Source organism: Sinohyriopsis cumingii, chromosome 2, assembly GCF_028554795.1.
Source record: "Sinohyriopsis cumingii isolate HCF-2022 chromosome 2, ASM2855479v2, whole genome shotgun sequence".
Classification (NCBI taxonomy): Eukaryota; Metazoa; Mollusca; class Bivalvia; order Unionida; family Unionidae; genus Sinohyriopsis; species Sinohyriopsis cumingii.
In genome coordinates, this window is record NC_142962.1 from 95,481 (window position 1) to 108,803 (window position 13,323).

At 36.4% G+C, this 13,323-nt stretch overlaps 1 protein-coding gene across 5 annotated transcripts in view; it reads left to right on the forward strand.

Annotated features, from left to right (window-relative positions):
- The window catches only part of LOC149804191 (fumarate hydratase, mitochondrial-like), a 94,409-nt gene that overhangs the window by 25,096 nt on the left and 55,990 nt on the right, over positions 1-13,323 (forward strand). For all 5 annotated transcript variants that reach the window (XM_089937721.1, XM_089937696.1, XM_089937687.1 and 2 more), the window contains exon 5: positions 5,652-5,807. In XM_089937721.1, coding sequence (XP_089793847.1) covers positions 5,652-5,807 — 156 coding nt within the window. The remainder of the gene's footprint in view (positions 1-5,651; positions 5,808-13,323) is intronic.

Sequence of the window (13,323 nt, forward strand, 5' to 3'; positions counted from 1 at the left end):
GAGCCCGGGCCCCCGAGTGGTCTGAAACGCTCACCGTTATGAATTAATGCCATCTCACCTCTGTCTGTGTTGGTTCGAGTCTCAGATTCGGCTAATGTGGGTATGTGAGAAAGCTTGCCAGTAGCTTCTCTTGGGTCAGTGGTTCTCTCTGGGGTTTTCCCGGGTTCTTCCACCACCATTTATACTGGCCACCATGTATAGCCTATCTTGTGCTGAAAAATGGTGTTAAACCCTACAACAACAACAATGCTATGAGCCCCAGAGTCAAGGATTGGTTGGTGATGGAAGGTTGTGTAATCAAAAGCAGAGATTTGCCTTTATGAATTGTAATAATAATTTTAATAATAATAATATTAATAATAAATAATATTAATAATTAATAATATTTATTGTAATGATAATGGATAATTAAGGGCATAATAATAGATTCTGTTTTCAATATTATATAGTTTTACTCGTTTCTGTTTTTGCCTATTGACATTGTCGGGGTGAGTAGGGGGGGATAATGCAGCATGTATACAAACTCAAAAATAGGTGATTATGAACTTACCCATTGAACATTTTATATGTCACTCTTAGATGATTGCAGTGTATACTTTTTTAATTTATTATCCTACAGTCCTTGTAGTTACATGTCATCTTTTTGTAAGATTCTTTTTGGTAAGAATCATATTTTTTAGGGTATGAAATAGGTGAAACCTGCTTATACTAGACCAGCATGGTATTTGACAAAAATTAATAGACATCCTTTGGATTCTCGTAATGTGATATTTCTATGCCCAGGCAGCAGTAAATGCAACTTTTATTGAAATTTTTAATTATAAGCTTGACATGATTTTCACATACTGAGAATTGTATTTTACTGTTCAGTGCTAGAACTTGTTGTGGTTCAAACTGCTGTCACAAGGGATGAATGTGGGAGTTCATACTAGCATTGATGACTAAGACATATTTCTTTAGGAAGAATGCTACAAATGGAGTATTCCAACTTGGTAAGGATTAAGGCCCTTTGCCCAGACAGTCTCCATTGATCTGCAGATGCATACTATCACATTCCCACCACTCACAAAATACCTACAGTTTTATCTGAATTAAGAGGTATTTTAGTTATGAGTTCTTTCATTTGGCCTTACATGTGCCCCCAGAGTCAAATGAGGGTGATGGGGTTAGTAGCAGCCCAGTTAAGGTCTTTAGGGATCTCCATCCTCCAGAATATTGATGACTGGTTGATGTACAATGTCTTAGAGGTTCTCTTTCTTGAGCCTCTCTTTCTGGATCTTGATTGTGACATGTCTTTGTCTTATTCCCAACCTTAAGAAGTCAGAAATCATCCTTTCTTTTGACTTTATATATGTGAGAATTAATTTCCTTATTGGTGATGGGAGCTTATTTGTTCTTTTGGCAGGATTGTTCAAAGTCTGTTCCTTGTAACAGCTTGTTTGGCCAAAACCATATCGGTTTGCCATTACCTATCCAGGGAAGTCTGAACTCATCTGCAGGCTTATTACACCTTACTTGCACCAGATTCGGTTCCTGCTTCAAGCATAATGGAAACTACACACAGATGCACTTCCATTTTGGATTCCCAAATGATTTGACTTCCTACACCGCCTGCATTAGTGGTTGAATTGGGATCGGTTTCTGACTTGAGTCTCAATTCACACTGCTGAAGGCCACAGCTTCTGTTCACCGACACATTAGATTCACAAAGAAGCAACTCTTTGTATAAACAACTTGAAAATGTAGGCAATGACCCTTACCTTATAAGGGTATGTCAACTTTAGAAAATTTCATTGGTAGCATGTCTGTGACCTCAGGAAGAAACACATGCTTCTCTCTGCATGGAAGTCTGGAACCTCCTCCAATAGGAAACCTTGGAGCAGCTCAGTCTCTGAGTCTCCCATATTTCAGGCTAGTGGAATATCCTAGCAGACAGTCTGTCCATATGGTACCTTATGGTGCTCATGGATTGGTCTCTTCACCAGTCAGTATCAATCAATTTTACATCTATGAGGAAGACCTTTGATATACTTGTTCACCATGAGACTGTGCAACAAGCTCCAATTGAATGTATGTCCAGTACCAAATCATAGGGCCTGGTTGGTGGATGCCTAAAGTGGGACCTTCTGTATGATTATGCCCTCCATCTTTCAAAATAATATTGCAGGTGCTCCACCAATTCAGGATCTCCAATTTTTGGTTCATCCTGATACTCCCAGTGGCTACAGATGATATGGTTCAGTGACCTACTCTACCACGTGGTAACAAGTCCAAAAGATTATCACAGAGGAGAGACATACAGGGGACCTCTCCTCCACAACAGCTTGCAGATTCTACTCCCTTAATAAATCAATCCATCAGGTCCCGTTTTCAAGAAAAGTTGATAACTGTATCATCCAGGCCAGTAGGCAATCCACTTCAGAGTTTATTGGTGCAGATAGGAAAAGCATTGACCCAGACTATCCCCATTAAATGCAGTTTTAGACTTCTAACCCTTTTCAAGGAAAGAGAATGTTCTATGTTCAGTATTTAAGCCTATGAGGCAGCCCTTTCTAACACGTTCTTTGAGTGTCAAAACATGCTTTATGAACCATTGTGTGAAGCTTCCTTTGAGAACATTACCTGTAAGATTTTTTTTCAACTCTCTTTAGTGTCAGTGAGGAGGAGTGAGCCCTGTAGCTTGTTAGAATAAAAGGATTGTTTACAGTTCAGCAGTAATTATGATTGAGTTTCTCTTCACTGCCAACTAGGATTTCTGGTTAAGAATCAGCTACCATCATTTGATCCTTGTTATCAGTCAAATCTGTCTTGGTGATGATCGTGATAGGTTTTATTTTGCTTCTTCTAAAGGGACAATAAATGTTCAGAAACATATTTCTACCGCATTGGGATTATTCTGATATTTTATTGGGGCCATTTCCAGGAGAATTGTCCCAACTCTCAAAAGAGCTTATTAGCTCTCTCCTAATTGGTAAATTCTTCAATGTGTAACCAGCAGCTAATGCATTATTGCAACTAAAAATACGTTTTTTGTGTGTGAGGGTAAAACTAATTAACTTTGTTTATCACTGCAGTAGTAGCAGGGAAGTAATACATAATTATAATTTGTTTTACACCTCCCACTACATTCAGAATATTTTAATGAGTCATTTGTTTTATTATCATTAAATTCAAAGAATTAATACAATATGAGTTATAAGGTTTTATTCCCAATTTTCTAATAATTGGTTCTTGAGTTTCAGAATGACATTTTAACACCACTCCACCCCAATCCCTGGATGATATAAATTTACAGTAACCTTTATCTTCATAACATAGCCTTAAAATAAATATGCCTTTATATACACAGAATGAAGGAAAAGAGAACACTTGAATTCTTTGCTTAACAAATAAAACATTTAAAACCAAAACTTGCTTCATCGGAGCACTTCAACCATGGCTGCATGTCTTAGTATACTAAATGTAGTGACTCTTTTTTATTAAAATAACCAGAATTTTACTGGAGGCACTTATCGTTTGCATCATCTTTACCTTGCACTCAGGTATATTATACTATCTTCCTATTGTTGTATAATTAATAGAAGTGTCTGTAGTGAATTAAAAGCTGAAAGAAATGGTGTCACAAAAGAAAAAGTCTAATAAGATATCAACAGTGTGATCACTTTTGGTAAAATAAGCATACTGGCAGAAACAGAAATGATGTCAGGGAGTACATTCACAAATATTGATGCTATTTATAGCATGTGCAGTGTGATCATGTGAATGTTGTTTTGATCTGCTGTGTCTAACTGGTAAATGGACTGGATTTGACACTATGTACTGTTACATAATTATCTCTGCTATGTCTAACTGGTAAATGTACTGGATTTGACACTGTGTACTGTTACATAATTGTCTCTGCTGTGCCTAACTGGTAAATGTACTGGATTTGACACTGTGTACTGTTACATAATTATCTCTGCTTGAAAGTGAAAAAACTTAATTACATATGGCTGTATAGCCAGCTGTGTGGATTAGGAGCTGAAATACATATGTTAATTATTTGAATATATTCATACATGGTTGATACTATTAATAATATGACATGAGTAACAAAGGTGATACATTGACTGAATATATTCATACTTGGCTGATACTGTTGAAAACTTGACATGGGTAACAAAGGTGATACATTGACTGAATATATTCATGCTTGGCTGATACTGTTGAAAACTTGACATGGGTAACAAAGGTGATACATTGACTGAATATATTCATACATGGCTGATACTGATGAAAACTTGACATGGGTAACAAAGGTGATACATTGACTGAATATATTCATACTTGGCTGATACTGTTGAAAACTTGACATGGGTAACAAAGGTGATACATTGACTGAATATATTCATACATGGCTGATACTGATGAAAACTTGACATGGGTAACAAAGGTGATACATTGACTGAATATATTCATACATGGCTGATACTGATGAAAACTTGACATGGGTAACAAAGGTGATACATTGACTGAATATATTCATACTTGGCTGATACTGTTGAAAACTTGACATGGGTAACAAAGGTGATACATTGACTGAGTATATTCATACTTGGCTGAAACTGTTGAAAACTTGACATGGGTAACAAAGGTGATATATTGACTGAATATATTTATACTTGGCTGATACTGTTGAAAACTTGACATGGGTAACAAAGGTGATACATTGACTGAATATATTCATGCTTGGCTGATACTGTTGAAAACTTGACATGGGTAACAAAGGTGATACATTGACTGAATATATTCATGCTTGGCTGATACTGTTGAAAACTTGACATGGGTAACAAAGGTGATACATTGACTGAATATATTCATACTTGGCTGAAACTTTGAATGTTGAGAATAAAACTATTGAGGCAGTTTGACCTTTGGTCATAATGTTTTTCACATATCAGGTAAAGATAAATATATATCAATACCTGGTATACAGTGTGGAGGACATTCTATCCAATTACTTTTATTTTCATGCAAGTGCCATCTATATTTGCTCAGCTAATCAGACCCAGATCTGCAATTTCATTATGCACTGGCAGGTCTGGGCTTGTGCAGTTTATTGGGAGTAATTGGTAGAAGTATAGACCATGATGTGGTTGCACATTACATGACAGCAGATCAGGGTATATGTTGTTTGTTCTACTGATTACTCCTAACAAATTGCACAGACCCAGATCCATCAGCACATTATGCAAGAGCAGAATGGGTCTGTGCAGTTTGTAGTTGGACTGATATTATTCGCAGGTATATAGTACAGGTATTTTATTGAACTTCAATTAAAGTTCAAATTGTCATGTCACTTTAGCTGGACTTATTACCAAAAAAAATTAGGAATAAGTCATTTTTAATTTTTTTTCTTCTCTTAATAGTAAAGTCTACAGCTTTTCTTGAAGGAATGCATTGCATGTAGGATTAATTGTTGTACTTATCCAGTGGTAGGCCTGTAGTTGGTGATAAGGCCACCCCACCCCCAGCCATTTCTTTCTATCAAAGTTGGCAATATTTACTTAGGATGTCTTTCATAGTTAACTTATTTATCCTTTCTGACAAATTTATTATGTTAGCCTATGGGTCTTATGCAAAATGCCATTTCTAACAAATTGTATTTACAGAGTTCCAACGATACCTTTCCCACTTCCATGCATATTGCTGTTGGAATGGAGATTAATCATCGATTATTGCCTGGCTTACAGTTGTTACACAAGGCGCTTGACGAAAAGTCCCAAGAATTCAAGGACATTGTTAAGATAGGCAGAACTCATTTGCAGGTATAATTTCATATTATTAATTATCATTTGCAGGTATGATTGTATATTTGTTAATTATCATTTGAAACAGAAGAGTCATTGGAGGTCTTTACATACGCTATTCTCTTTCCATTTTCGACTGCTCTAGTCTCAGATGTGGGTTCAAACCCTGGCCGAGTCATACCAAAGAATTATAAAAATGGTACTAGCAGCTGCCTCACTTGGCACTCATCATTAAGAGGTTAGTGTTAGGACTGGTCGGCATGGTTTCAGGATAATTTGACTGGTTGGGACATGATGTCATTTGTCTGCTGCATGATGTCCCAGTGCCAGACATCACTATAAACTGCCACACTGCAGACTCATAGCAATATGACTCAGATTGTTACAGCCATGTTAAAAATCCAAGACACACACACTTTCAGCTTTCATTACCGTATGTGGTTATGTATAAATTGGGTCCTCCTGAAAAATTCATGGACCTTGATCTGCTGCATAATGCACCAACAGATCTGGATTTATGTATTCTGTGAGACGTAATCAGTGGAAAATACAGTGGAACCCCGCTATAACGCGATGATCGGGGTCCATAAAATCGGATCGCGTTAAATCGGGGTCGCGTTAATGCGGGGTTTTACAATATTTAACTTTTTTTCCGAGAACATATACGTGTATACATGTACAATGATCAAAAGTCGGCTTATCATCAGATGAATATTAACCGGAATGCATTAATTAAGATATATTCAAAATAATCGATGGCTAATATATTTATAGGTTATTAATGTGCATTAAAAACATTTACTAATTTTTATTTGTTTGAACGATAATACAGATTGACCGATAATACCAGACTATTGCTATATCATGAAAAGTGTATCAACACCGTATGCTACCGTGCCGTCATGGCATGCAGTTCATCCATAATGGATGTAATTTCATTGAAAATCGTACAGATTTAAAATATTCAATAATTTTGTAATAGTCTGAATTCGTCGTGTAAAATATAGGATGAACAAAATATTGAAACCATTTACTTGCCGTCTGATATCGTATGGTCATTGCATGCAGCTATTCCCGGGTCTACATACGGTGTCTGTACAAATTTCATACCGCTAAAATTTTATCATATGCGACAACTGCAAGAATAATTAACAATCAACGCATGATTTAAGCGTGCAAATAACTTTTATTTCAGATTTTGTGAACATCAAAAGAAACATGTGAAAACTGCTAAATTAATCGTTGCGCAAAGTGCAAAGTCACTGTGGTTCCAAATTTAAATTTCATCATTTCTTGAAAAATATATCCAATGACATTTTCTTCTTTGCCGCAGACTGTTGGGTTCTAGCAAAGTCAAGAATGTTTCTTAATTGAAGGACTTTGACGCTGTCAACATCTTGTGTTTCCAGCCACCTTAAACTTGCTTCTAAATGTACTACTGCTTCAGACACTTTTGGTGGGGGAGTTGGGGTGCCATCGTCATCGTTATCATTATCGTCACTGGTTTCAGGTTCTGATTGTACAGCTTCATTCTTCCTGCTGACATTTGTAACAATTTCGCCATCTGATATGTGTTCGTATATAGGGCAGATGTCATCTACTGAATACCAGTTAAGGATACCATGATGACTGTGCTCGTATTTTTTGAGTGCTTCTTCTGCTAAACGTACGTCATCTTCAGTGAATCCTGTAAATTCAAGCTCATCGTCACTATCATTTTGTGTCGAGGGCGTAAAAGCTGGCCCAAGACCCTTTATCCAGCATCGTTCAATGCAGCGTGCAGTGATAGCATCCCAGGCTTTACCTCCAAGGTGACATACTTCTTTTAAGTTGAGTAATGCCAATGATGTGTCGACGGATGCGTTATTATCTGCTACCATTCCCTTTATCATTTCACGGCGATAATTTTGTTTAAATACGGAAATTATGCCTTGGTCAAGTGGCTGGATTTCTGACGTAGTGTTTTTCGGGAGGTACGAAACTTTGATCTTGCCATCACTGCTGACAAGATTTTCCGCTGGGGGGTGGGCAGGGCAATTATCCAGCAGGAGGAGAGCTTTTTCCTCCAGCTTGAGTTTTTGTAAATGAGCCCGAACATCTGGAACGAATGTTTTGTGAAACCAGTCGTCAAATATGGAGCTATTCATCCAAGCATTCTTGCTGTTAGTGTACTGAAATGGAAGTGCCTTCATATTTACATGATGAAAACATATGGGAGCTTTTGATTTTCCAATCATCAGAGGTCTGACTTTGTGGCTGCCAGACTTGTTAACACAAAATAAGAGAGTCACTCTGTCCTTCCTCTTCTTGAAACCTTCTCGTTTGTGACTGTCAGTCTTGGTTGCAAGGGTGCGATCGGGTAACATTTTATAACATAAACCAGTCTCATCGCAGTTGTAAACTTGGTCGGCTGTGTAGCAACCGTCCTCCAGCAACTTTTTAAGCCCAATCGGGTAGGAATTGGCAGCCTCTTTGTCAGCGGAGCAGATTTCCCCAGACACAAGAACTTGGCTGATAGCGTGCCTTTTCTTGAATCTGTCTAGCCAGCCATTACTCGCCTTAAATTTGGAATCATCTCCATTGATACGGCGATCAAATTTCTCTGCTTGGGCTTTCAGAATTGGGCCAGAAATTGGAACACCTTCTGAGCGAGCTTGTACAAACCATTGGTACAAAGCTGAATCTAGGACATTGTCATTAGCTAACTTAACCCTTTTACACTGTAAACCAGTTTCCTCTTCAAGAATGTTGGGTAGACTACGGAGCTTTCCTTCATCTGTTTTCTACCCTCGCAAAGTGGACTCGCTGATTCCTAGATCTCTGGCAAGCTGAGTTTGTTGTTTGCCCTTCTTTAGTTGATCTAGGGCATACAGTTTCTCTTTAGCAGAAAACGACTTGCGTTTTTGAACTTGCTTTTCCATAACAGTAAAATATTTTTTTATATAAGCAAACAACGTACACAGATAAAGCTCGATAACTAAGTAATGAAGGCCTGCAATGGTTACGAATCACTTTTTATATAAAACAAAATTAAGCTGAACAGATGTACAATTTCATACCCTTTTAATTTACAGATAATAAAGTGGATATTTACTTTCAACTGTTTGTTGTTTGATCACACCGCCAAGCACAGCATACATGTTGGCGGCTTTCGTCCTTTGATGTTTATTAAATTGTGCGACTCTTGTATCAACCACAGCTTTGTCTGCTGCTTGGCTGTGATTGCAGTTAAATAAGAAGCCCATGTCGGCTATTGTTTGAGCAACGACTGTATACATAATTCATGGAAGACAATCACAAAGACGATTTATTGGCTTTACTCATGGATCCGTAATAAGTAACACTTCCGATAATGTTTACTTCGGCTTAACAATTCAAAAACCTAATGAAACCAGTTTTCTCTTCTAGAGTAGAATACGGAGCTTCACCACAACCTGTTCAAATTGATAAATTTCAGAAGCCAAGCGTTGTACACACTATTTCTCGTACGTTATATATATCGTATTATTTTAGAATTCATACACGATCACTTCTCCAAAATCACTTAAAGAACCTGGATAAATTGTTAAGTTCCGATCGTTTATTATTAAAAGTCATACGCGAATTCTTCCACCAAATTATAATAAATGTTTTACACACTATTTCTCGTACGTTAAACAAATATTTTCACGGTCCGATAAAAATACACGTAAATGAATTTCAGATTTCAGGAACCATGCCACCATCATATTATTTTAAAAGTCACAACTAATCTCGTGCCCAAAATGAAGTTAATTTCTTGTTTTGTTTTTTTTTACTTTTCTCCAAATTTTTTTTCTCCATGTGTGAATGAATATACGAAATTTCGGGAGCCATGCTACGACCGCGTTATATCCGAATTCGCGTTATGGCGGGGCGCGTTATAGCGGGGTTCCACTGTACAACATTGTTCCTGTTCTGCTGGTACATCATGGGATGGGTCTATATTTGCAGTTGGACCTGACTTACAAGCGAGTACAGTTCCACATTTCATTTAATTGCAAAAAGCACAGTAAATGTATTTTCAGTAAATCATTCTGTCAGTTTCCTTTAAATTTAAGAATTCTTATATTCTTCCCGTTTTTATATTTTGAATTCCCAAAAATTCCTGTAAGTTTTAATTTTCAAAATAGCAATTTTTAAATGGTTGATATAATTTAATGATTGTATCATTTGAACTCTGTGTTTACACATCTGGGACTAACACATTTTGTTTCAGACTACTTAACTGTAAGATTCTAAAACCTGCAGGACACTCTGATATGTATTTTTGTGTTTTCTTAGCAGTGAGTAAAATATATAGTCCTGCAATGCTAGACATCAACCCAAATATTTATGGTTAACATATTGTTACTTTTCTCTAATATGGCTAATTACATTTTACTAAATGTTCTTGAGAGTTTGTTTTTCACTTTATTTAAAATGAATTGGTACTTAGCAGTCAGTGCTCAAAACTTTTAAAAGACTTTTTTGGAAAGTTGAACATTTCTGTTTTTGACAAAAATGAATGTATATTGTCATCATATGGACCAAGCTGTTCTCCATCACAGACCTTTTTATTCAGGTTTACAATTTTATTTTCATTGGATTTTCAGTTTAAGCTACACTGTTTATTTCATTAATGTTAATTTGTTTGTAAGAAACAAAAATCGCATTTCTAATGTTTCAAGCCAGTGTACTTTCTTGTAGCCATCAGGCAAAAACAATATCACACGATTGCTTGTGAATTTTAAGTTAAAGTTATTTGAGTACTGAATATTTAAAAAAACATAATATGAACTGTTTTATTTTTCCACTCTACAATTTTAACTATGTTTTTAATGGCATGTTAAATAGAAATGTTTATTGATTGAAAAATTTAGGTTACCAAAGTTTGTTGTGGTGTTACAACTCTTTGGGACCGCTCTGGTGGCCTAGTGGTTAGAGCATCTGCCTCGGAAGTGGAAGGTCATGGGTTGGATCCCTGGCCGAGTCATACCAAAGACTTACAAAAATGTTACTAACAGCTGCCGCACTTGGCACTCAGCATTAAGAGGTTAGTGTTAGGACTGGTCGGCCTGGTGTCAGGATAATGTGACTGGGTGAGACATCATGCTACATGCCTGCGGCATGATGCCCCAATGCTAGACATCACTATAAACTGTCACACTGCAGACATCGTAGCAATATGACTGAAATTTTTTTAAAGCTACATTAAAAATCCAAATCAAACACATACAGCTCTTTGGTCTTAAAATAAGTAACAAGAAAATCAAAACCAACAAGTTTTGTGGCTTTGAAAATACAATATATTTCTGTAAAATACAAGTGCTAAAGTTAAAATAACTTACAGTATGGTGAATGAAATCCTAAAGACCTAAATGTTAAATCAATTCCAAGAGTATCAAGTAATGCAAAGTGCTTTCAAGTGGTATTTCAAATGATGGTCAGTAGTGTGCTGATGTATCAGCAGTACAAAAGAATTACTGTCATATAATCCCAAAATATCTTTAAATGAATTCATACTAATCCTTTGACAGCTACAAATCCAAATAGTCTTTAAATGAATTCAAAGTATTACTGTACAGCTATTATTCCATTTAACCTGAATATTTTGAGCACTGTAATTCCAATGAATGATTAAATTAAATAAATGAATAAATCCTCCCAATATAACTGAATAACTTCCAAGACTGGTGGTACTACTAAGAATGCCTAATGCTAAGTATTAATTCTCTTATAAGATGTAGTAAGTAAAACCATAAAGACAGTTCAATGACTCATTTACATTACACATCAATCCAGAAAACAGGATCATGTCGTTTACACGAGCTAATTAAAAATTTAAATCAGTCTGACTTTTCAGAAAAACCCATGACCTCCATTCACAGCAGGGGATGTTCAATGGATTCAACCTTAGAACTTTTGAATAAATCTTTGCATTTGATACATGACTCATCACCAAAGTGCACAAACTATGAACATAGGATATTAGTATTTGTCACAAGATGAAGCCGGGTTGGGACTGGATTAGGGAAGACACCAAAAGCAACTGTGTTTACAAGATGTTTATTTATAAATGCAGTTTAAATATTAACAAATCTGACACCATTATAAACAAAAAGATAAGGAAAATTATAAAGTTCCTAACATGGAACGATCAACAATAATTAACTCAACGAGAAAAAACTCAACATGAATTTAACAAATGGAATTTCAAAACTAATGTGAATTCCTTTCACTGATCAACAAAATAAAAGTGATTACACCGCAGTATAAAGAGTCTTTAATGTATCATTCATACAATGATATTGAAATGCAGGTAAATTTGAATGTATTGTTCAAATAATGATTTAGAAAAGAATGTAAATTTGGATGTATTGTTCATATAATGATATTGAAAAGCAGTGTAAATTACGAACCTATCGATCATTCACATAACGATTTAGCAATAGGAATGAATGAAATTACGAAACTATCGATCATTCACATAATATTGCAATAGGAATTAATTAAATTACGAACCTATTGATCGTTCACATAACAATATAGCAATAATAATGAATGAAATTATGAACCTATCGATCATTCACATAACGATGTTGCAATAGGAATGAATTGAATTATGAACCTATCGATTGTTCACATAACGATATAGCAATAGGAATGAATGAAATTCTGAAATGCAATAGTGGAAATAACATGGAACACTATATATAACTATCGTGGCGCCCATTTGATGTCAAAGATGTGACTTCGGTTCCACGTACTCTAGTCAATGGCCAGCAAAGCACCCACGCGTAGTCCGCTTCTCTCAGTCTGTTGAAGGATCCCTCGAGAGTCCTCACATCACAGACCCAATGGTCGCGAAGCCCTGGTCCCTTGCATCGAGAAAACCAGTCCACTGTTCCGATCCAACATCACTATAACACAGCATATATGTTACACGAAACCCCACAGAGTTCTGTGACTCCACATCAAACGATGTATAAGGCATGACAGGCATGTATAAAGCAGCTCTACAGCTGGTGACTCCACATCAAACCATATACAAGGCATGGCATAAGGCAGCTCTACAGCTGGAGATTTGCTTCCATAAAGGGTAAGCTTTCTGAAAAGACTCTGCGTAATGTAATTTGGTTATAGATAATTTGCTCTATATGTACACTAGCTGTGACATATGCGCAGCTAGGTACTTAGGTTTTCCCACTGCAGGCAATTTGCTCGTGCAGCATGGTCTGAGTTTTGCTCAGGATTTCGAAATAACTAGAGCCACAAAAAATATACCACCCTCGGGTGACACTGTACATGGCAACGAAACCTGAGTACATTTTTGGCAACATATACATATTGATATAACTCATACACAATTCCATGACAATACCTCCCCGCTTAAAAAAAGTGGAAACACTTAGAAAAACACGGAATTGTATCAAAAATATAACTGAAACGTTACTTACATTTGAAGAAGAAAAAATGCAAACCAGACTCGGCTTAAGTAATCGTCCCCTACGTTTTCTGACCCTCTGATTGCTTC